Source organism: Taurulus bubalis (assembly GCF_910589615.1).
Source record: "Taurulus bubalis genome assembly, chromosome: 12".
NCBI classification, from domain to species: Eukaryota; Metazoa; Chordata; class Actinopteri; order Perciformes; family Cottidae; genus Taurulus; species Taurulus bubalis.
The window spans coordinates 15,616,633-15,642,615 of record NC_136600.1 but is presented as its reverse complement, the minus strand read 5'-3'; the positions used below and the strand labels follow the sequence as shown (position 1 = coordinate 15,642,615).

The 25,983-nt window shown below is 42.0% G+C and overlaps 1 protein-coding gene across 1 annotated transcript; it reads left to right on the top strand.

Annotated features, from left to right (window-relative positions):
- Positions 1-592: 592 nt before the first annotated feature.
- lipeb (lipase, hormone-sensitive b) lies at positions 593-22,039 on the top strand (the record flags this gene model as incomplete). The annotated part of the gene is made up of 14 exons (XM_079228045.1): positions 593-683; positions 8,400-8,641; positions 9,327-9,611; positions 10,449-10,539; positions 10,899-10,925; positions 11,681-11,826; positions 12,223-12,408; positions 13,268-13,420; positions 16,224-16,368; positions 17,483-17,710; positions 18,744-18,929; positions 19,880-20,061; positions 20,876-21,142; positions 21,635-22,039. 14 exons carry the CDS (start codon positions 593-595, stop codon positions 22,037-22,039), a joined length of 2,634 nt encoding a protein of 877 aa, XP_079084171.1.
- Between the last annotated feature and the right edge of the window lie 3,944 nt (positions 22,040-25,983).

The following is a 25,983-nucleotide window of genomic DNA, read 5'->3' as shown; positions in this document are numbered from 1 at the left end:
ACTCAGTAGCTGGACTAATCTTTTGAACATAACCAAAAATAGAGTAACTTATCGCTACATCTAGTCACTCCATATTCTTGGAATTGGGTTCAAACTAAATTTTCAAGCCAACATAGGCGATCAATCCTTAAAGAGGTCAGAAATCCAGCCATCTTTAATTGCCGAATGGGTGGAGCTGGTGCTGAAATAGTTTTGTAGCAGCTTTCAGCTTTTGTTCATTAACATCTCTCTGTATATAATGCTTTTCTTGAATCTTACTGAATGATTTCACAATGTACATTTCTGAGGTTGCTCCAAGAATAAAGCTGTCTAAAAAAAGAAATCCTTGTAATTATTTAAAGCCCTACATTGTCCACACACGTAATGCCCCTTTAATCTGTTTTGAATGGGCTCTCTCTGATTTTAAACCAAGCTCTAAAACGAAACAAACAGGGGCGGGGAGTTATCGGGGTTTAGAGCGTCGTGATTGGCTACTGGAAGTAGCGCAGTCATTCATTGGCTTCTATTTTGGCGTGGGCGAGGCCATGAGCGTTTGCGAGCAGGTATGAAGGGAAGAGATGAGAGAGGCGGTGCGTAAACAGAGAGGGTGAAGATGGCGTCGAACAAGAAGAGTGGTGGGAGTAGTAGACTTGAGAAAAGTGTGAATGGAAGACGCTCGTCCAAACACAAGGAGGGTCCAGTGGGTGAGTTTGTCTGTACCGTGCCGACTTCCTCAAAGCCCCTTGTCGCTTTCCTATTTACTAACGTCCCCTAGTTGACGCCCCTGAGCAGTCACCTCCCGTTAGCCTCCGTTAGCATTTAACGTTAGTTAACCGTTACAGCTGTACTCGGTCAATTTAAGCCGCTGGGTCTGTCTCAGCTGTCTCGGTCCTGTGATTGTTTAACGACTTCAGACTCTGACTGTTTACAGGCGTTACCCGAAAGAAAGCGTCCTATCAACCACCTACGCTGCCTGTTAGCAGTGGTAGTGATACTGTTGCTGTACTAGTAGTTAGTAGACTTGAACTACACATGTATGGCCCATGTTGTGTCCTAAATTCACCTATTCACGTTCTGTGCCCCTAGTTTGAGCCGCTGACTGACAGGACCCACCTGAACAGGTACTCAGAATATAAAACAAAAAATGGTAGTGGGTGGGGGGGGGGCAAAGGGAAACTAAACTAAACTGAACCTCCCAAGTGGGTCAACGTTACATGGTAGCGAGTACTGTGCATACATCGATTACGCCAATGGGGTCACTGAAGCCGTCATCACTGCCTGGTTGACATGAGAGCAGGGACGAATGGGCAGCCTCTGAAAGAAGGTAGCAGACGTATGCTGTTATGACTAAACCAACGCCCTATGTTGAGCCTGTAAACTAGGTCGTAACTGGAACATTCCCACCATTCCCAAAACAACACTGTTTTCTAAAAGCTTCCTTAGCTTTGTTAGGAACCTAAAAAATATGCCATCCCATGTCTGTGTCTTTGCTACAGTAATACACATTGTACATGCCTTTTTATGAATGGTGCTTGTATAATAGACTTTGGCCTGTATAATGGGATTAGACAAGTTTGAACCTAATCTTACTTGTTGTGTTAGACTTGTCGTGTTCTTTTTCTCTGACTGCATTGCATAATACAACTGAAGGGAAGCCCTATCCATCCTGTTCGGAGGTGGTGTGGAGGCTCATTGTTGCAAGTTTCCTGTTGTTCAGTTTGGCCTTGTGTGTTTGAAGGTGCTCTGTCTGGGAGAAGGGTCAATGCCTCATTAACACTACACTACAGAGCCCCTGCTGTTGGCACTTCCCCTTGCCGGTGGATTGCTCAAAGTTAGCTATTTTTAAAGCCTGCTTCCTATAGACACATGGTGGACTTGTACCTCTATCACTGTCTGGACATATGAGGCATGTTGAGACTTTCTACTTGCATAGATAGATGAGAACTTTGTGCTGTGACGGTGAGTTCCACTTCAAGGAATAGCCTCTGTGTTTTCATATACTTGGACTTCAATTTCCTCAGGCTTCACATCTTGAACGTGTCTGTTTAGGCTTGATAAAGAGAGTCGTAAGAGAGCCACTAGTTAGAAACAACCTAGACAAGGTCAGCATAGTTAATCATACTGATATTAAGAATTAGGTCAACATGAAACAGATTCTGTCCTCATCTGGCGTGTAATTAAACCTACTGGTCTCAGTGGCTAATGGTAATTTTCTTTTGCATAACTGTGCACATAGGGATCTTTGTCTTTTTGTTTTAAATTATACTTCACAAACATTTCTGCACTGTAGTTATTCTTTATGAGAAAATAGGTTCTTAACTTTTGCTTACACCATATATCAACAGACTTTTTCTCTATACATGAGTAACAGATTGGTCCTAATTCCCTTAATATCACAAAGTCACCTGTTCTGGAAAATTAATGACAAATTGTTCATATTAAACAGTGATTTTAATGCTGTAGCCCAGGGATGGCCATGCAAAATGTCCTCTTGAAATATCATTTTAGTTCAGACATCTTCAAAAGTTTTTTCCAAAGTCGAAGTGTTTGACATAGCGTCTGTCTGAGATAGATAGATAGATATCTATCTATCTATCTATCTATCTATCTATCTATCTATCTATCTATCTATCTATCTATCTATCTATCTATCTATCTATCTATCTATCTCTAAATAAACAAAACGAGCTGTAAAACCAACAAGTGGGATTTTGGTGTCGGCGTCGCAGTATTCCTAGGTGTGTTTGTCTCTGTATTTCTGTGAGTCGGTGAGGGGTCATGTTTCAGTTCTCAGAGTTATTGGAACTGTCCTCTGTGATATCAGCCAAGAAGACTAAACTAAGGTCATATTTCCCACTGGAATATATTTTGTGTATTACATTTGATCCCTTTCTTTTGGGTGTGCACATGTTGTCCATGTTCTGCATTCATTGCCAAACAGTATTGCTTAACAGTTGGTGCTTAGAGCACATTTCTGCTGCACACTGTATGTTCAAAGGTGCTACATAAACATTGTTCAAAATACAAAAGTCTAACACGGGCACTACCAAATTATAGCACTTCAATATTAGTGTCTTATTGTGTTATGGTTATTATAACTTTTTAACTTTATAATTAATTGATTTATACATTTTTTCACCTGTTTGTTTGCATTTTATTTATGACCTAATCAAATATGTAACTCAACCATTCGAAAACTTGTTATCTAAAATTCTCATTGTGGTGTTCTGCCAATGTCTCTGTATGTGACCTCCTAATCAGATAGAAGGTCACAGGGAGTTGCAAGCTGAACAGCCAATAGCAAAATAGCCTCACAGGGAGCAAGTTAACTGGGACGGGGTTGTCTGTGACTCCCCGACCCATTTAAAAAAAGAGGCATTGGTGGGAGGAGCAGAAGGAAAGAGAAGTACAACGCATTTTTTCTGATTAGAATTGGTTATGACCGTCTGACATAACCAGCCTAATAGGAGAAGAGCCACATCCAATTGTAAAGATGAGTAAGTGACAGACGGTGAAGGGGAGAACAACCAATCGGAACGCTCTATGTCCTTCCTCTCTGCCATCCCTCTCTTTCTCTCATTTTGTCTTTCTTCTTTTCCATGCTCTCATTGCTTTCGTGGAAGAGAGGAGGCAGACAAGGACGGAGCCTTGATCTCAGATGCTGGTAAACACTTTGACTTTTTTCTTTTCCATCTTTTCAATAGTTAGCCCATGCCAACAATTATATGCTATGCCAGAAGCAGCTTGTGGGTAGTTTTATACAAACACTTAATTCACACTGTACGTGGGCCCTGCAGGAGTCATTATTTGTCTGTAATGTCACTGGTGTTGGTTGTTGTGCATGACTTATTAATGCCCACTCTCATCCATTTTTAATGTGGAGAGAATGTAATGGTTGCAGTGGGATTACAGTTACCACTCGTGTCGGTAACACAGGAAGGGAGGAAGCTGATTTACGTTGTGCGGTACTGACGCAACTAGACGTAGATATTTGGAACATTTGCTGATGCACAAAAGGCAGAGGTGATGAGGCATCAGGTGAGTCATGCTTTCCCTCCAGTGACTCACATAGATGGTTCATTGACAGCTAGCCTGGTGTGAGTGTAGTGGCACTCTGTGTGAGGCATTATTCTTTCAGACAAAAGTGAAGTCTTCTATGGGCCTCGGCCCGTTGAACTGAGTGAGCTCCTGATTAGATTGTACTGGTTCACATTACTGATCATTTGCATAGTGTTTGCATATGATATACTCCCTGCAGTTAGACAAGGGTGTAATGTGCGCCAGCTTCATTCTCATTAAGCAAGTTTTAGAGCAGGTTATTCTGATCCAGGGGTTCATAAAGTACGTGTCTAGCTTCCTCTGTCAATGGATGGCCTATTGTCGTTTCCAGCTGACAGAGCTGTACTCACTGCTCCAATCAAGCAAAGCAATTTTAATTTTGGCTACTGTTGGTCCTGCAGCACCACATGTGGGTGACTGCTTGACCAAGGTAGTCATGGTGTCCCTTAAGGCCACACTGCTGCTTATGTTTATAGATGTTCTTTGTGCATGTCTCGGAGTTTTCTGCTGCACATAAAATAACAGTTTCCTGTGTTGTCGGTAGGGCTGCAACAACGAATCGATAAAAATCGATTATCCAAAGTGTTGGCAACGAATTTCATTATCGATTCGTTGTGTCGCGCGATTATTACGCCGGGCAATAAGTCGCGGAGAGAAAAAAAAAAAGAGCGTAGCAGAGCAACTGGCCGGCCAGCGTTTCTGAGATTGGAGTGAGACACGAGAAAAGCTGAGGTCGTGATCTTAGCAAAAATAGAAGATCTTTGACGAGTCTTGGCCAATCGGCGTCTTCATGTCCCTCAAACTTGTTTTTAATGGAAGCTACTAGTCAGCTTGCTATCACGTTAGCTAACGTGTTTGGGTTGTGTATTGTCGTTAAAGTTACGTTATGTTCCGTTACAGTTCAGTCTTGCTTGTAAAAAAACGTAACGTGATGAAACATGCCGTCACCCCCCGGTCTGGTTCAGTTCACGCTGTCACTCGTTAACGTTAAACCGACACACCGGCGGAACTGGCTGCAGGTTTTTGTTTTTTTTACTCAAAGTAGAATGAAGCAAATCACGTAGTTGGGCTTAGCCAACAACGTGACGTCGTGGTCATAAGAGACCCAGAATGAAAGAGTTTAAGGAAGAGGACGCTCTATATGGAGCAGTACAGCTTCGCTCTGTCCCAGTATTTCATACATATTGATAAAGCAGGGTATGTAAATGCAGCCTCTGGAGGGATCAATTACAGTAAAAATGGCTCACATTTGGCAGATGTAAAGTATACATGTGTATGTTTTTAGTGTTAGTCCATTTTGTTGTTTTAATTAACAGCTCAGGGATGTTCAAGGAGCAACCCGTTTGTGCACTTTCTGAAGATGTTTTGCACTGTCACTTCTGTTTTTGAATAAAGGGTTGGAAATGAACGCTTTATTTATTTTTTTTTTTATTTATTTATTTTTTTTTTATTTATTTTTTTTAATCCGATTAATCGAAAAAATAATGAATCGATTATTAAAATAATCGTTAGTTGCAGCCCTATTTGTCGGGTTCAGAACATTCACAGTTTGTGGGTAATCCACAGGTTTTTGGCCAAATCCTTAGATGGGGCAACAAGCCAAGGATTGTATATGTGCGTTAGCTGCTGAATTGTTTTGACCGAACACATGCAAGTACTGTAAGCTTTAAGATGAACAAACTACTGTATAGTGATGTTGTCATGTGGAGATGTATCCTAAAGCTCCTCCAGACACAGTTAAGTAAACTCAAATGTAGTGACAGAACCAGTTGAGATGTTAATGGCATGAATGGTGATATTTTCTTATTTAACGCTGAATTCAGCTAGAAGTCATTTGGATAGAAAACATTCTCTGAGCCAAGCCCTTGATGTTAATGCTAGTGGCACTCTTGAATGTTGTCATTCAAATACATGTCTGTTAATAAGTCACTATCGTAACGTTGAAGGAAGTAATACAATGGTGATTTGCAGTCATATGTAGTCTGTTGTGACATTCCTGTAAAACATGCTGTATTACAGCTTTTCTTCATTTCATTTCATCTAAACATTACATTAAACTCAAAGCACAATTCCTTTGTTTTCACTCATATAAATCGACCAGGACTGAAATCTTAAAGCTCGCCACTTTATCTATCATTGAGTCAAACTCAAGAATCACCAGATATCACAAATTCCAGTCTTGCTGTTCAGAGGCAAATAGTTGCCAATAGCACATTCTAGATTAAAATCTAAAATTATAACTAGCACAGTGTAAATTCTGTTTTAGTGTGGTGTTTTCTTTGAAGTCATGGGGCGAGTTTGTTGGAGCGTTCCTTTCAAATGTTTAATCAATGTGAAATTAGGCTCCAGGCTGTAGCTTTGCGGCAATATATAGTACATGATATTGTCGTGAAAAACGTTTCCCCACTGCAGTGCAGCTCTGTGTAGTCGCCTCATTCGGCTGTGCAGATTTTTTTGTATCTGTTTCTATACCCCAGGGCCAAGGAATGCGCCCTACATTCATAGGGCATTCACCATGGTCTGGATGGCGAGATCGCACACAAGAATACACACAGGGTTTCTTGTTTGCAGATGATTTGGCTTTTGATAGACTTATTCGGGGCGGGAACAAGAATAAGTGAATACGGTAGGCCTTCAAAACTACATATTACTGTAGTTGTCCTTTTATTTCTGATATGTTATAAGGCCCAACTCTGTAGCGTTTGGGGTTAAAGTTGGGTGTGTTGTGTCCTTGTCCCTTTTTTTGCTAAACCTTTAACATTATGGAAAAACGTGCATATAGAAGGAGCACTCCCTGAAAGAGGTGGAGTGACGGGCAAACACAATACTTTTTTCATGCATTATGCGTGTGTGCTAGAAGTTGTCTGGTTAATAAATGTCTCTTCCCAGATGTCAGGGGGTTGTGATTCCTCACAGCAAACTGAAATTGCCATGACCATTACTCTTCCTGAATGGCAAGAAATAGCGGAATAATTGTGCGATAAGGGCTCCATTATTTCTTTGAACCCCCACCAAAAAAAATGTCACTTGTAGGATCTGTTCACTTTTCAGCAGGCACAGGCAGTGTCCGCTGCACAATATGTTCCTTTTGGGAATCTGTGAAGAAACTACTGTGGAGGGTTTTTTCTGTACTGCTTCATTGCACCAGCCTCGGTAGAAGTTTTAATAGCAAAAGTTTGAGGAGGGGTGTGTGCTAATTCCAAGGGCCGCTGATGTCATTTGGGATGACCTGATCATTATCTATTATCTCCATAAATGTACTTCAGCCCTGCAAGGAAATTGGTTAACACCCATCCATAACGAAGAAATTATTTTCCTTTTCCGTGTCCGCGCCGCCCCTTAAAACATTCACTTTCACATCTATTAAGAAACCACTGCTGTCTCAGTTCTTTTTAGTTTTCGTGTGTGTGTGTGTGTGTGTGTGTGTGTGTGTGTGTGTGTGTGTGTGTGTGTGTGTGTCTGTCTCTGTCTCAACCAGCCCCGCTCCTCTTTCCTCTGTCTCTCAGCGTGCCTTTCACCCTATACAGTAAGTACCTGCTAGTTCCCAGGCTTGTGTGTTGTGGAAACAGAGGTCTCAGGTGACTTGACAGACAAGCTCAGCCCTACAGTAGGATTCCAACAGCACTAGATCTGTGTTATGCTGCATTAGGGCAGGGGTATGGGCACACTTGATAAACAGACTTGGCTGTGTGTTGTCGACTGTATACCTCCCTTTGGGACTCTTATGTGACTGTGTGTGTTTTTTTGTCAGTGTATGACTAATCAGTTTTTTCCCCCAGCAGCATGATGTTAGCAAAGGGCCTCTGCCTTCTCCTCCTGTTCCATGCATGTCTGCCTAGATCTCGGTGGATTTTGTCTGCTTAGCCGGGCTTTACATCATTTAATTGTAAGGCCTTCTTAACTCGTTTCAATCAATGAACTTCTATACGCCAGGCTGTGGGGGATTAGTTAATGGGAGAAAGAGAACATTATGTAGGATATATCCAATGATATCCCACTTTGTACAGTGTCTACATGCTAATAACAAGTGTGGGTGTGGCGCAGAATAGGGATCAAGCTGCTCCTTTTTTATGCGTTCAGGACAAGATACCAGCTAATGGTGTAGTTTAACAACTATGGAACAAAAAAATCTTTCATTTTACAAGTTGAGTATACATGGGGAAGGTGGCATAATTGATGGTTAGTGGGTATGATTGGGGTACAAGCCCCTATGTCAGCAATCTGTCTAATGAAAAGAGAATTCCCCTAAGAATACATAAATAATCACATGAATAACTATTGAAACTATTATTATGCATGTCCAACCTTCACTACATAAAACTGATCTCTGCTTAATTTTCAACATTTTGCCCTGCTCTTAGTGATGGACACCAAGGCAGTGTTTGCGGCACTGTACAGCATGTGTGAAGAAAATGCCACCTTCTTCTCAGGAGGTGCCAAGGAGTCGCAGGGTGATGCGGCCCGGCGGCTGGTGGAAACCATGAAGCTGACCCAGGAGCATGCTCGCAGTCTGGAGCCTGTTGTCTCTGGCTTTGTTGCAGTTTACCATCATTTTGACTTTGACCCACACATACCTGCCAATGGCTATCGCTCACTGGTCAAGGTAAGTTTTGGGATGTTTTGTGTATGCGAGTCAGGTCTTGGATCTTTGTCTGTTTCAATTTCACACTAGTGCAGCTATGAGAATAATATGCCCCCATACCGCAACACTTTCTCATCAATATTCTTCCAACATTGTGAGAAACTGCTCACCAGCCCCGTTTGATATCGCTTTGTTTCAAGGGCAGTCCATTTGTTTAACAGATTGATTTTATGCTGCAAATCAGGTTGGATAAATTCCTCCAGCTGCAGAATATCTACCCCTACTGTACCCACTGTACTTTATCTTCTCCAGTTATTGATAAAACATCATGACCTTCAGTGGCTGCAGTCTAGCAGCATTCATTTGCTGCTCTGTTTTCTTGCTCCTTGATTTCAACATTTAGAATCCGTCTCATTCCCACAGTGCTACTCTGACTAATCTGTTACGATCCCGCGACAGCAGCAAGCCTTTCTCATGCTCTCTTTCAGGCATGCTGTCCTACATTGTTTTGTTTTTTTCCTTCAAGCTGACCACCCTAATCTTAATTACAATTTAAGCAGACCCAATGGACATGGCTATTTAATGATAGCACAATAAAGGAACTGTTAGTTGTGTTTTCTTAAAAGTAATAATACTATGCATAATTTTTTTTTGAGAATACAATAGGACTCAAAATGTAATTGAAACATTCTTTATCCTTTTTTAGGTAGTGCGCTGCTGCCTTCTCCACATCATCCAGAAGGGGCGATACATCACCGCCAACCGCCGCAGCATCTTCTTTCGATTAGCACACAATGCAGGGGAGATGGAGGCGTACTGCAACGCTCTGTGCCAGCTGCGCGCCCTGCTCTACCTGGCTCAGCGCATGCTACATGACAACAGCCATGGCAACCTTTTTTTCCAGGATGAAAGTGGCCTCAGTGAGAGCTTTGTCCGCGAGTACTCATCAATGCACAAGGGCTGCTTCTATGGCCGTTGTCTTGGCTTTCAGGTGAGATGATGCTTTGTGGTGCTGGGATAGGTTGGCTTAGAAATGGCAGTGTCTCATGCGTGATAGTTCTGAAATGGGTTTTTAGAAGTAAGAAGTTGGCAAGAAAGAAAGGTAGAATAATGTGCACAAAGTTGGCGCTGGTCAGGGTTAAGGTTAGAGGGATACCTCTTTCAACAATGCAGAGAAAAGGAAATAGAAAGCAACATCAAAACTCACCAATTCTGACTTGACACATGGAGCCACTGTCCTGAATGTACCAACATCTACAGTTCTTCCAAAGGTACACTTACACTTAAAGGTACACCTTACCACCTGTGTTCCATTCGGTTGCCCCTAGTAAATTATTTATATTTGTTTTATTAATGGGGCTTGTCATGAACAGAATAACGCTCTCCACTCAAGTCCTCTAGTAGCCTGTATGAGAGAGGTCTGAAGTGTGATAAGTTAGCCAGGAAAGCAATACAGACCTACAAATGACTCGTGCTGCCCCAACTTGTAGGTAAAATGTAACAAGTAACATATTTGGCTGGGCAGAAGAATGGCTTCTCTTTACAGCCGTAGTCTCTGTTCTTAGTTGAGCTTAACTAGAGAAGCTCTGCCCTCAGCAGACAGAGGTCAAAATCAAACTAAAGGGAATACATGATGAAACCTCCCTAGTTCTGTCTGCATCAATTTATAATGTCTCAGACTCATCAGATATTCTGATGTCCCATCATCTATATTTCACTTTCTCTAGTCGAATGACAGCACTTTTATTGGTAGCCTGTATAGCCTCTTGTCTTTTAAAAGGACCATAGATTAGAATTTAAAGTCTGTCTGTTTTTTCCACCCCTCCAGTTCAGTCCAGCCATTCGGCCCTGTCTCCAGACCATCGCTATTGGCCTCGTGGCCTTTGGAGAAAACTACAAACGCCATCAGTCTGGAATAGGTCAGCATCTTCTCGTCTGTGCCCGCTCATCATCCAGTCACTTAATTCTCATTCACAGATCGTACTTATCCGCACGACTCTTTCCACATTGCTCTTTGGCCCCTGACTGTGTACCTTTTTGATGTTGTGTGCTTGAATTGTAGATGCTCTTTCATCCTTTGGAATCTCGAGGGCTAGCTGGTGTGCTTCTTCTATATTTCAGAATGTTTTGAACAAGCACACTGTTATGTACAGAAGCAAAGATAGAATAACATGCACCATCGTGTGTACGCACACGCACGCACGCACGCACGCACATTTACATTCAAAAAGGAATCATTCGACTCTCATGGTTTCTTGTGCTCTGTGCTGCACTGCAGTGGAGGCAGGAGGTATTGCACCATATGGTGAGTGTACTGGAACCCTCTCACCCCTTCATCATAGTCCTCTAGTGAGCACAGGCTATACGTCTATATGAAGAATATGCTTCTGTCCTACAGCTCCTAAGCTGCATTAGATGTATAGTGTCTGTATTTTTGTTTAATGGAAGTCTGAATGGTACAGTCATTGTATCTGAAATGGCGATTGCTTCCCTTTTTTTTTCTGCCCATCCTTGATTCCTTGCAGAGCATTTTGATTGTAATACCATGATGAAATGCTTTGGTGTCAATATTAGCATTAGCACAGTAGGTTTGAAACATCTGTGTGACAGTAAGATTACAGCTCTGTGACAAAAAGCCAATTCTCTCTGCGTTTGACACTTTTCTCAATTCTGAGCTTTTCCATCCTGACCATCTTACTTTCCCTCCAGCCATTCACGTTCCTCCTTTTTATATTGTCAGTGTGTTTGTTTTCTAATTTGAATCTTCTGTCCAGTCTCTTACCTCACTTTTAATGTCCCCTTGTTCCTGCTGTCCCTACTACTGTTTCTGTCTTGTGAAATTGTTGTTTTCATCCCCATTATTCTGAGCTTTATTTTTTGTACCAATCACTTTTTGTTTCCATTTCGACTCATCCACATTCCTCTATTCTTTCCCTTTTACTTCTAACTTTTCAAACTTACTTGTTTTATGCCACCTTATATATTTATTTTGTCCTTTACCTCGTCTCTGGTGTCTCCTAACCTTTATTATACCCTCCTCATCTGTCCTTCCTCCCCCAGGTGTTGCAGCCAGCTCTTTATTTACCTCGGGGAAGTACGCTATCGACCCAGAGTTGAGAGGGGCAGAATTTGAACGCATCACCCAGAACCTGGACGTCCATTTCTGGAAGAGCTTCTGGAACATCACTGAGACCGAAGTCCTGTCGGTGAGCAGACTTTCTTCACACACACACACACACACACACACACACACAGACAAACCCACTCCCAAGACATCTGCAATCTACACATGTTGTTACCGCTAACACATGCACACAGAAACGATTTTTTTATTTTAAAACCGTATCAAGAATATTTTACTTTCCTTTGGTAAAGATACCTTCCTATCATTATGCATTTTGGCCTATAGGCCGTTGGTAATAATAGAGTGAAATTCAATTTATTAAATAGCGTTCATGATTTATTCATCCAGTTTCGCTCTCTCTCTCCAGTGGCATGACTTGCTCTGTAACTTACACTCCCCTTTCTCTTTGCCTTTCTGTGTCAATTATTTCTGTCTATCTCTGTCCATCTCTTTTCTTTTTTCCCCCCTCTTCCTCCAGAGTCTTGCCAGTATGACATCCACGCAAGTTAAGGTGAACCGGGCTCTTTCTGTGCCCCCCGTGCCCTTTGACCTTCCCCTGACGGCCAACCACAGAGCATCTGTAACTATAGCTCCACCATCAGCACACATCGGCATTGCTCCTGTTCAGATGAGGCTCATCTCCTATGACTTACGTGAAGGACAGGTATCTAAATCATTATTCTGTTCGCACTGTAGTGGCACAGGGAAAAAATGCAATACAAAAAATAAAGCTGCATAATGTCAGATGTTATGCAAAACTAGATAGCTCCTGTATTTTCTGTAAGTATTTTTTGTGTGACCTAGTTTATGACGGTTTTCCACTGGCTCTTTTTAAACCACCTTGTAATCATACAAATTCTTAAAATATTCGTACTATATATAATAGCATATCTGGTACTATTCAGAGTGAGAGCAAACGACGGCTCCGACTTATCCTCATGGACTTAATCACCAGTCATTATCTCTCTCTCTTATTCTTTTTCTCCATTATAGGTATCACTTTTTCTACTCTCTCCCCAAGTCTCTCAGGAGACTCCCCCTCTCCATCCGAGCTTGCACTCCTCCTTTCTTTGTAGCTTAGCACACAACCAGAAATGGCTGTCACGAACACTTTCAGCCATTGATCACGCTGCGACAAAAAAACTGTCTTTTTTAATAATGCAAAGTACAAGTCGGCATCAGCGAAAGCCCTCCCTTTCAACCACGAGTCCCCTCCCTCCTTGTTTCTGTTAATGAATGGGAATTAGTGTGCATTCATGCAGGCTCAGGAGAGGCTGGCAGCAAGCTTCTGCAGAACAGCTAGTTAATCCTTCTCTCAAAGGAGCCCTGTTGCTAACACTAGCAATAAAATATATTAACAATGAAAACAAGGCTTTGTTTGCAATAAACACAGAGTCTGTGGACAGTTGTCAGTGGTGCGAACATCACCATCTGTCATCATGCGATGTTCTTATTTGAATGAGAGTTTTGTCATTTTGCTCATTCATTCCTTTTCCATCACCTCTCTCTCTCACTCCCTCCAGGACAGTGAGACTCTGCTGTCTCTTGTTCGCTCTGAGGGGGGCGCCATCTCTCTGTCGCTGGGAATGAAGACCAAGCGCCTCCCCTCATCTCCCTGCCTCCTGATCCATTTCCATGGGGGAGGATTTGTGGCCCAGACCTCCAAGTCACATGAGGTGAGATGTTACGCTTTACATAGAGTTTTTCTTGTTCTTGGTATTATTTTAATTTTAAGAAAAAATGCTAACAAAAGACTTAGTATTATTGACGTAGTATTTTGACTTGTCTTTGTGACATAGACTGCATATAGGAAGTGGACATAGTTATTATGACGTCACCCGTTGGTTTTGTGGACTTCCGCATTGGCTTCCCTTTTCAGAACTAGAGGTTGCTGTCTGGCATGGGACAGTATTTGACTTGGTGATGTTTCTAATTAAACAGCTGGTCAAAATGTGGCACCTACATATCCAGATGCTAACAACACTACATTAGAAACCTGGACATTATTGACAAAGCGCTCAATCAGTTCATCTTCTCATCTCTTCAGTGCTTCAAAGTCTTGACGGTTTTCTCAATTTTAATTGAACCAGGCAATTAAAGTGTTAATAGTTATTGTCAATAGTGTGACATGTAATGATCTGTTAAGCTAATTATTTTGTAATTACGCCCTGACCACTTGTAAAGTATAAATTATCCATGCCACCTTTACTGGTAAGGTGCACACAAAGCTGGCTCCTCTCTTTCATGCAAATCGTTGCTTTCTGTCATTCACTTCTCCTCATCCCTTTTTTTTTTTCTTACAGAGGAGCTGCTCATGATTCAATTTGTATGGCTACTTCATTTGTAGCCGTAGGTAGACTTGGTTTGCAATAGAGAGCGAGGCATCCATCTCGACACGCATTACAATCAACACCACAACCAGACAAACATAACGATAAAAGTACATAAAGCTACAGATCAGTGCGCTGTTATGATTATAATTTGTTCACAATATCTCGATCACTGTGATTGAAAAAGGGACAACAACATAAACACTCCCAAGCTTTGGCCTCATGTCTTTAACGTGATGTTGGCGCTTTGTCATCACTCCATCAAACACAGTTTGTGCCCCCACGTCTCCTTGTTCGTCCTACGCTGCTCTGGTCATCTGTGCGCAGTCTTTATGTGGCATCAGGCTGCTTATAGCTACCGCAAGACAGGGCTCTGTAAAATCGCCAAGGACTTGGGCATCCTTCGTAGCAACCAGAGGATGAGAGGGAGCAATCAGAGGCGAGGGTGAACAGGGCTGTCATGTTGAATTAAACAGATAACTGTACCACCCCGCAGAGAAAGATTACCCTGGGGCCAGGCACTAATGAAAGACTTGTCAGACTATCCTTCTTTCTTCTTTGCTCGCCTTTCTTATTACATCCTCCCTCTCAATCTTTTTAATATCTCACAAAATCCCTTTTGTTCACTTGGTGTCTTTTTTTTTTTTTTACATCTCCTTCCTGTCTTATTTGGGCAACATGTTCTCACCTCCTTAATATCTCTAGATGCCTTCTGCTCTCTTAATCCCTGAGGCAAAGCCAAGAAAGAGAGAATTTGAAGTTGCTCTGAGGGCGGAGGCCAGGGTTGTCCTTTTTACTTCTCCTTTGTCCTCCAGTCCCGTGTCCTTGCCTCACTCCTGTCTCCCCTGTCGTCTGGGTGAGATGGAGAGTTTGACTTCAGTGGCAGGAACCTTTGGCGCTCTCAGGTCCCAATTATGCCGAGATCACAGGAATGGATGTGCTGGCATCTGTGCATTTAGCAACTTGGGCACGACCACACGCACACAAACCCATGATCCCAGTAGAGGTAAAAGCTTGCAGATTAACTGCGCTGCCTGTCGGAGAGTGAGTGGGACTGCAGCTCCCATTAATTGTGTGTGTGTCCTGAGTCATTGTGTAAAAATCAACCACCCCTGATCGTAGCCACACCAGCACTCATACTCTCTCTTTTCTGCCTGGTGGGCCATTTGCTGTGATCCCTTTGCACCTTTTATGCAGGCAGATGAGCTGTCTGACTGACACACCTGTCCATGGATTCAGGCATATATTGACACTAACTTTCAACAATGACTGTTGTTTATATACACACACACCCTTGAGGGGTACCTGTTTTGTACAAATCCACACTGAGCAGTGCTTGAACATTCACTTGTCAACGGTCTCACTCTAAGATTTGTTGTGACAAGTAGGGCTTAAAGACCGCACAGCTGACTGCTGGAGCTGTTATTTATTTATTTTCATGCTGAATCACTGGTCGGTGAAGCAACATACAAACATACACACACCGTGCTTTTCCTGGCATTGTGAGTGGATGGAGAGCTGTCGCTTTCCCTGCCAGCCCTGTCATCGCTAGTCTAAAAGGTGTTGGGAGAAGATAAAGACGGAGGAGAAAATGACTAATGCTTTGTGGAAGGAATATTTTGTCATGACAAGTTTGAATGCCTTTTCAAGGTCACTGCATTGCTGTTGTGACATAAAGCACTTGCCTTAGATTGGCATAATAATAGTACACACTTATCCTGACTATAGAAACAAGGAAATGCAAAATACTCTTTTCTGAGTTTTTGTAGGCTATCCCTGTAAATCCAGACCATCCTCTTGTCTTAGTCTTTTTTGCCTTTACACCCAGCAAACTAGGACATGTGGACACCTTTTTTTTGTATTGCTGCATGAGAAGAAAACTAAATGAAGGTGACTGGGAGGGAAGAGGACATTTTATTTTCATAACTTTTTATTCTATCTTTTTAATGTCCCCCCCCACCCCACCCCACCCTACGCATCTCTCCCAACACATTTCTTTTTCCTGCCATCTGCCTTCCTCTGTGTCTTATAGTGGCTGCTGTTGTGTCTCATAAATTTAACAACATGTAATATAATCACTGTGAAACTGTTTGTTTTTTTTTAATTCATAAATTCACCCCTCCATACCTGTGTCTTCTGTCTGGTGCAGCCCTATCTGAAGAGCTGGTCCCAGGATCTTGGTGTCCCAATACTGTCAGTGGACTACTCTCTGGCCCCCGAGGCACCATTCCCAAGGGCCCTGGAGGAGTGTTTCTACGCCTACTGCTGGGCTCTGAGAAACCACCACCTACTGGGTACATGCACATCATACAGCATTGTTTATATCAGTACTGGCTTTTTAAAACTCTTGTGTACATTTTCTGTTTATTTTTTCAGTAATAAGAACCTTGCATGCAGTTGAAATGATAAATAATTGGGCAGGATAAAAAAAGTTGGTTTATTAGAATCAATGGGCAGTTGAAACTCTTTCAGAGTGAAGGTGTCCTGTCGACTGCCTCAGTAAATCCTCACCTAGGTTTACCAATTCCCGGTACCTCTGGAGAAGATTCATTCATCACTTTTGAAAGTAATCATGCTGCAGCGTATACTCTTGAACGCTACCCGTTGTTCTGCAAAATCGCACAAATTGTGATGCTCAATATTCAGGGCGACAACGAAAGACATCTGGTCGGTTTGGGGTACATCCATCCGCCCACTGAAGCACACTGTGTCAAATTAACCGTGATCGCAGTGCAATATGTTTGTGTTGTAGTACAAGAAGACAATACCACGGCCATGGGGCAGGCAGCGTGTCAACACTCTCAAAGTCACATATTCGACAGCGTTATGCTGGAGAAAAGATCCCGTGTATCACATAGTTTTTTCTTGCACCACAGTAAGAGTACTATATATATATATATATATATATATATATATATATATATATATATATATATATATATATATATATATATATAAAATTAATTCCTCCACGCTGGCTACACCATGGCCGGAGGCATTATATTTTCAGTTTGTCCATCCGGCCCTCAGTCCATCCCATTCTCCATTCTGGATATCTCTATTACATCTGGCACAAACATCCTCTTGGACTCGAGGATGAACTAATGAGGCTTTGATGGTCAAGTTCACTGTGATCTCACAAAACACTTTTAGGCCATATTGCAAGAATTCGTAAAAGGATAAAATGATGATGAAGTGATGACATTTTTGACAGACGTGTATGTAACCCGTGACCTGTTGGCAGAGGCATACTGCACAACTGCTGGGGGTAATTCTAGTTTTGTCAGGTCTTTAATTTTTCTGTTCCAATTTTCTTCTTCCCCTTGTATTCTTTTTTTTTTTTTTTGGGCTGTGTTTCTTTCCTTTTTCTTTACCTCTATCATCACTGTCCTATTTTTATCTCTCCAGGCTGGACCGGAGAAAAAGTGTGTCTGACTGGGGATAGTGCGGGAGGCAACTTGTGTGTGACCACATCTATGCGCGCTGCTGCCTTTGGTGTGCGAATGCCAGATGGCCTTGTCACAATCTACCCAGCTACCCTGCTGACTGCCTACGCATCGCCCTCCCGTCTGCTCACACTTATGGATCCCCTGCTGCCGCTCAGTGTGCTCTCCAGGTGTCTCAACGCCTATGCAGGTAGGTTTGTGTGCGTGTGTGTGTGTCTGTCTTTAGAATAATGTCCATATTCTTCTTTTATCTGGTGAGTTGAGAATTAAATCTAAGTTTTCCTCAATGTTCTCTCTTTAAACATCTCTGCATGTCTCTACCGTCTGCTGCCCCGCATCATACATACTCCTAACACAATGGTCTTTATCGTAGTTGTGGGTTTGTGAACAATAATGATGCTGACTGGCAACTACTTGTGTATCATAAATGACTGTTAGGATATTGTTTTTCTTCTTTCCAATCTATTCTATTCCATTTGATTAAGTAACTAATATAACAATTCATATAATTTTTGTAATCATCCCAAAGTTTTGCCGTAAAATGTCTAACCATGTCTGGCCAGCAGTTACAACACAACGTACAAATACGCTGTTGAACATTGATGAGCAAAATTGAAAAAGATTCTGTGTCGACTTATTCATTCAACCAATGTCTGCACTGCCAATCTTTTTAGTTTTAGGACAGTAATAATGATCACATTAATCATGAAACTGTTTTGCTCTCATCTTGGATCTCACTGTTGTGTATAATATTAAAATAAATGTAATCATAAATCTTTATGGATTTTATTCTAGTTGTATCATGTCTGAAAAACTTTCACGAACAACAACTCAACTTATTAGCATATAGATTGTTTTTCATTTGTTGTCATTAATGTATGTAAGAAGCCGGAGAAACTTACAAGTCTTTTTGATAAATTGTTGTTAGACAAAAAAAAGGAGGACTATGGAGGGCTAGTAATTGGCCAACTATGCCAAATAACTGAACTAAAACACTTATCATTTTCTATTCAGTCCTTCTGTCATCACTATGCATTGCTGTCTGTGTTGCAGTATTGACCCCACTGTCAGTGGTTTTCTTCACTCTTATTATACCTTTCCTCTTATTGCTTTCCCATCTACTGTTACTCATTCATGATTATTCAAGAATAACAAAAAGCCTTAAATCTCATTTGTTCATGCATCTCTCACTACTAAGCCTTCCTCCATGTCTCCTGCTCCAGGCAATGAGCCGCAGACAGAGGCGCAGGTAGAGAAAGTGAGCACGCTGAGCCTGGTGAAGAGAGACACTGCTCTGCTGCTCAGAGATTTCCGACAGGGAGCCTCTAACTGGATCCACTCTCTGCTGGATTCCAACCGAGCTCCAGCCTCCCCCAGCACAGCTGCAGAAAGGCCACCAGTAGCCACTGGTAAACCACCAACTCTCACCGTGTGTTTGTGCGTGCATGTGTAGTCAGGTGCTGGTGCCTTTTTATTACATCTATCTGCTGAAAGTACAGATGAGATGTGCGTGTGCGTGCACCGTCCACGTTTTCAGTGTCTTTATTACACCAATTATGAGAGCATCAACATCAACTGCCCCAAAGTTCATTAACGGCCCATATGAAGGAGGTTATTGAGATGGATCCCCTTTATTCAGCATTCAACTAATCGGTTATCGCTTTATCCCACCTTGTTGTGCAACACTCCTGTAGCCCATTCATATCAATTCACCTCTTTGGAGCAGCAGGGCTTTGACAGTAATTGTTAATTGTAGCCACGGTAAATCCGGTGGTGAATCGTAATTTCCCTCGTGTCCTTTTTTTTGGGAGGTGACACCCCCCACAGCTGCAAGCCCAAACTGATGATAATGTCATAGGTGGGTCTGCATTATTAAAAGGCCATCATGATGCTGAGATGTTCGTTATTAAAGCGATAGGAGATCGGTAGCGCTTTGGGAAGAGACCAGCAATGACTACTCCTACAGCTGTGTTTTGACGGCTCGGGGTGGGCCGACGATATCCCCATGACAGCACTATTTGAATTTCCTCCACTCACTTCTCCTCTCTTCTTCCTGATATATCCTAATTTGCATTTGAGGCTTTTAGCTTTTGGCTGTCAACCAGAGGACACATGATAAGTGGAAACGGAAGAATAAGGGATTGTGTACTACTATTTGTGTACTTTCCCCTGTCCTCTAGCTGCTATTGAGCCTGAGTCTGTATCCTGTATACATCATATACTGTGCATTGTGTCATTGATGGTTATTTTTGATAACTTTAAAAAAAAAAAAAGATTGTTCGTCTCAAACATTTTAGATTTTTGTTTTACCCAATGTCTCATGAGTTTCCCCCTGTCGCCATCTTTTTTTTTTTTTTAGACACCGTGAGGAAGAGCATTTCAGAGGCGTCCTTCTCTTCTCCTCACGCCGACCCCCCTGTAGCCTCAGATACCGCAGAGTTCCCCTCCAGGAAGTTATCCGTGAAGAGCCAGACTTGCCAGGACTTGGGATCCCACAACAATTCTACATCTTACATTGCACCGCTGCTCTCTGATCGCACTGTACGTCACACTTGAACATGTTTTCATTGAGATTAGCGTGCTCTTATCTAGAAGAAATCAACAGCATTAAATGGCTAGGGGCTGTTGCTTAGAAGAACACTTAGCCGTTAGTAGGGGTTGCTGTGGGACTCTAAACTGCATTGATGAGAAGTATCTGTATTTCAATAATAATTATTACACCACTGCAGTGAAGGGCAAACACACCAGGATGCCACTTGTGATCAAGTTACCTCTGCTTTCATACGACTTGTCTTAAAATGATTTAGCAGCCAGCTGCTGCTGCTTTTTTTTTTTTTTTTTTTAAAGCGGCTGAGCAGTTTATCAGCATGGAGATATTTTGTCCCTCTCATACAATGGTGTATACCCTGCAGTGATGTGCATTTTTCATCTCAATGAACTCAGCTGAGATTATGTCACCCATGCCTCATAAACAGATCTGGCTATAAAATGCTGACTAAATATCAAAGCTTTGTGGTTGCGTGGCTAACAGCAAGGTATGGCAGATTATCCTCGCATGTATTTCCACACAGGCAGACTAGATTAGTGGCTGGCTTGGGGAAAAATAACGAGTAAGGGTGACGCAAGATTTTAAATATGCTTTTCTTCCTTGAAGTTGGGATTGTGCAGCCAAGACTCTGAGGCACAGGGCCAAGGTTTTTAGAAGATTTTCACAAGGACGAAGTGCCGTTTGTGTATTTGTAATCAAGTTTGCCTGTCTTATATTGTATGCCTTTCTTCTTCTGTCCTTGACATTACTTTCTCCTTCGACTCAGCGCTGTGTATCCTGAATTTTTTCTTATCTCTTCTTTTGTAGCCAGAAGATGTAAATTTCTTCCTCTCCAAGGATGCAGATCCCTCCATGGTCAGGGACCTGTCTTCAATGGCCATACCACCCCCTGCTGGAGAGGAGGGATCAGAGCTGGAGCACGTGAGGGAGTTCCCCTTGGGGTTTGAGCCACTGCGCTCAGAGCAGCTATCTGAGATGAGGATGGACAGCTCTCCAGTGGCCAAGGATCCGTTCTGCTCTCCTCTGCTGGCTCCTGATAGCATGCTGAGAGGCATGCCACCTGTACACATAGTGGTAAGATGAAGCGGCAGCTGGAATGATTAACAGTATGACGCTTTACATAACTCTAATGCAGGGAAATTGCAAAGTGGGGAATTTATACAGTTAAATACACAGTTCAATAGTTGCTCACTCAAGTGTTAGGTAAGCTGTCAATAAGTGCTTTAAGGAGTGCAGTTGAGTCCTTCCAACTGTATACATTTGGTTTCATGAGTGATCCTCTATGAGAAAGCTGATCGTCCTTATGTTTATTCTTCAAGTTTAGAAGATATGATATTGCTGTAGGTTGAAGCCTGCTCTCTCAAGAGTGTTAATATGAAAATTAAGAAATTGGTGATGATTTTAAAGTGGCGAGAATGTAAAGCAAGCGGGGACAAAAGAGACTGGGATGCTTGGCTTTCTTTTCTTCATCCCTTAATTAAGATTCTTGACATGTCTGAAGGGAATCCTAATTTTCTTTTCACCACCTTTTCCCCTCCCTCTTGCTTCTCCTCTCTCCCCTCTCAGGCTTGTGCATTGGACCCCATGCTGGATGACTCTGTGATGTTTGCCAAGCGTTTGAGGAACATCGACCAGCCTGTCACTCTGTGCGTGGTGGATGACCTCCCCCATGGCTTCCTCAGCCTATCGCAGCTCTGCAGGGAGACGAAGGAGGCTGCCAATATCTGCGTGGAAAGAATTCGTACAGTCTTCACCCAGAAGGACACACCCCCGGAGCCACGCAAGCACCGCAAGCTGGAACGGACCGATAGGAGTGTGTCAGCCTATTCTGGGGAAGCCGGCTCTCTCTTCGTCGGCCCCATTGAGGGAGGGGAGCTTGCTGTCGGGAGGGGGACTAAAATTGCTGATGGGGAGGGCTTAGTTGCTGTGGCAGCCCAGAACAATACTGACGCTGTTGGTATTGGACTGTAAATAAGGTTAGATAAAAAAACTGCAGTTGATCTGTGGAGTGAAGGGAGAAGGAGTAAATGAAAGTCAGACAAATGTAGGCAGTGCAAAGCAGAGAGAAGGTATCCTAAAAACAGATGGGGAGAGGGCAGCCATCTAGGTGAATGCTTAGTTTTTAAGAGACAAACAAAATAGAGGATCACTGAAATAGAACTTCCTCTGCTTAACAATTCTTGCCACTTGTTTGCGCTCCATCATGCACCGACGCATGGCAGACAAAATGAAAATGCCCACAAAAGACAATTGTGTTTTCGAATAAAATGGTAATTTAGCAGCTACTTAGATCAAAGACCAGCACTCGCCCACACATGCAGCACGCATACTTGATAGAGTTGCAGTTAAGCATGAAGCAGTGCATAAGATACTTAAGACGAAGCCTGAATGGGTGATTCACCTCGGCCAAGGCAGTCATTTGAAGGCCTAATCAGATAGTGGTAGGCACACTATATGCTTATGGGGCCATCCCCATCAAAATAGCCACTTGTCCTTTTGGGAGCCACTCTAAATCACACTTAATAACTCCACATTATGTTCTCCATTGCGCCAGTTCGCAAGTCAATACAGCTCACTTTGTGGATAGTAACTATGTTGACTCTCCGAAATCAAATTTACAACGCTAAAACAGAACCGACTAAATGGCTCTAAACAGAATGAATTGATTTACTTGTTTCTTGAAATTGTTGCAGTTTTTAATCATAATGTTAACCCTATGCAGTAGAAATACTTTAGTTATTTATATCTTTTTTTTTCTTCTTCTATTGCTGTATTTCAATCCTTCAATCATCACAGGTTTGTTTGTTGATTTGTACACAATACTGTTTGTAATCTTTTGCTATTTATTCCACAGTTTTGAATGTGCTCAATATTTACCTCTGCTTCTTTTGCACAGCTGCTCCAACATCTTTTCCAATTAAACTAAAATCCTTGTCTCAGTAATGCATACTGATGGGATAGAGTAGAATATTACACAGGGACGCGGTGCCCTGTCTAGACGCTGCTTGGTGCCTTTTGTAGTGCTGATATAACTAATGCAAAGATTGCATTTTATTAATACCTACAGTGGAATTTGTGCAGATGCACTGAGCTGGATTATTTTCTGAGGACTACTTGCTTTAAAATGTCCCATTTTCATAAGTCTTTTAAGAGCAAGCATTGCTCTCGGATGTCTGACAGACGCTAAATGTTTCAATTCAATACAGGAAAGAATTTGTTAACATTCTCCTTCTGCAGAACTACAGCTAGACAGAAAAGGTCACCAAAAGCCCCCAGCTATCGATACACATTCTAAACGCAAATGCACTGATTTGAGGTTGTCCTCGGTCCCCGGCAGGCGTTTTTGTTCACTTCTCAGCACAGTATGCAGTGTGTCAAAGTACCACTTCTCTTGAGTTTCTTCAAATCAGACTCTTTTAGGTAAAACCCGAGGACTCTGACCAGGAAAAGAGATTGTAGGGATTCTATGTAAAAGCAACTGAATTTGTATTTGGTCAACTAAAATTGGCTGGTGGACCAGATGTGTTTTTTTTTCTCCTCACCATCACATTTTGTGATTGACTTTGTTTTCAATTACCTGAAGGCACTCCTGAGCGCGTTTCCACCAAAGCACTTTGAAGTACACAACAATGTCCTTCGGAGGGTCAGTCCCTCTCAGGTCCAACTAAATATAGATGCCAACAATGCTGGCACTGTCCTGCCCTTGCCTGGTAACAGAGCTAAGGTTGCCAGGTCTGTAGAGAAGGATGCTGGGTGATGAATAGGCTTTAGCTGAAGCTCTGAGTGCAAAATCCTCTCCCCGTAGAAGAGCAGGATTTTAAGCAGCAAAGTCATGCTACGGGATTAGACCATGCTCTGTTCTGTCAGCTCGGAGTACTTACTGCAATATTTTAGTCAGATTGATGGAGAGAACCAGGGGCGTGAAGAGAAAGAAAGTAAGACTCTCATCCTCTTGGAAATACTGGCCCGAAGTTTGGTCTCACTTTTCTAGTCGCTGCTTATGCTCACGCTGCACTTTTGCAGTCGTTTGTCAATCTGTGCAAGTTTATTTAAAGCTTGTATACGTGTAATGTTTTTTTTGTTTTGATTTTTTTGGTGCCTGTACGTGAGGCTTATGGAGTCTGCATGTACACATTCACATGATCACACTAGTCTCTCATTAGTGTGTGAATCATGAGCTCAGACATGAGTTCTCTTTGTTTGCGTTGTGTGTTCTGTTCACTTAAAGAAAGGAATGGCACTTTACAGTCAAGAGACTATATGTAAGTTTAATCATCTGCTGTTGAGAGCAACCTCAAGCCGCTATGGCACATTTTTCGTCTCTGGTATGTATTGACTGAACTTCTAAATCAATCCTGAAAACACCCGCCTATGAAGCCCAGCCGGGTTGATTGGTTGTCAGCACTTTTGTTGTATACACTTTAGTATGTGAGCGGTTGGAAAACTTGGAAACAAATTGTGTCAAATTCTCCCACTTGTTTACTGAATTCCGTATGCCTCTTTCCTTGATAACCACTCGTGCATCGGGCTAACCTGACTGAAGGTGATGTAGCAGAGAGCCCATCTGATGTTATGGACAAATACATTTGCAGCGTTATCTTTTTCAGTTTTCCAAATTCCTGGCATTTTTAGGGTTTTGCCAATGCATACTGTATGCTTCCTGCAGAATGGAGCTGAAATGCATGATTCAGTATTGTTTTAATTTGTGTTACCTCTCTCTGTCTAATATCTGTATATTTGTTGATGAACCACAGACTAACTTTTTTCTGTAAATGTTTTTGTGAGTGCAAACTAGTTATAGTAATGCTGTTTTTTTATTTAGCCTTTTTTGTTGTTGTTCAATTATCAGGTTGTACAGAAAAGCTCTTCCCACTTGAGGTTTTCGTTGCCTCAGGCGGATTTTGTTGAAGTGCAATGCAAAGTACAATGCTGCTAAAATTATGAGCTAACTGCCTCCAACAAAGCTGTGCAGTTACACACCAGCATCGCACCATTTTTTCACAGTGTCAGTTTCCTCAGTCAGAAATGCTGTGATGCCATTTATTGTCGTGCAATGCGTTTGAATCACCTTGAGGTTGGATGTCATAGTAAAACCAGCATATATACCACAACCTGTTTTTAAACTGCATTCTTTTCCATCAATGCGTCTGTGGCTGACCTGAACCACTTGTTTACTAATGGTAAATACTAATGTCATCAGTTGGATCTTAAATGTATTGTTAGTTTTGAAACAGAACCAAAGACTGCAGCCACAGTCTTGTAACAGATGTGCTGTTCTTGCCGTTTAGTGTTTGCCGTTTACCGGTATCATGAAAAATGCAGGTGCTAGTCGGTGCCATAGCCTCTCTGCACTCCATATGCAAATTGTGCCGCACTGTAAAATGTAATTCTGATGTAGAATATGATAAGCCTTTAAACAAAAAAACATGAACAAAAACAAGCCATAAACTAGAAATAAAGAGGTTTTAAGTTTACTTGTGTTTTTTTTTACTTTTATTTTATTCAAAACGCCACAAGTGCAAACCTGTGAATACAAAAATAATGTATATTAAACGATATATGATTCATGTAGATATTTTTACTTTAAGATGTGTTAATCAGATTGATTACAGATTGATTTGACTGCATTGTCATTGCAGGTTTCATGCTACAACGTGGTGTCTGATTCGCCACGAGTAGGCTGCTCTCTTCCTTTGTTGATTTTTATCTAAATAAATATATTCTCCCATGAACCTGCTTTTGTGTTCATGAATCAACTCATTCATTGCATTGATCCAACTAAAGGTTAACAAAGCCATGAGAAATGGAGATTATAATTCAATCTAGCTCGCCAGATAGTCTTGGCATCTCTGATGGCTTTTTATTTTTTTTATGTATGTATGTGAGAGTACCTAAAACTCTTAAATTGACCCAAA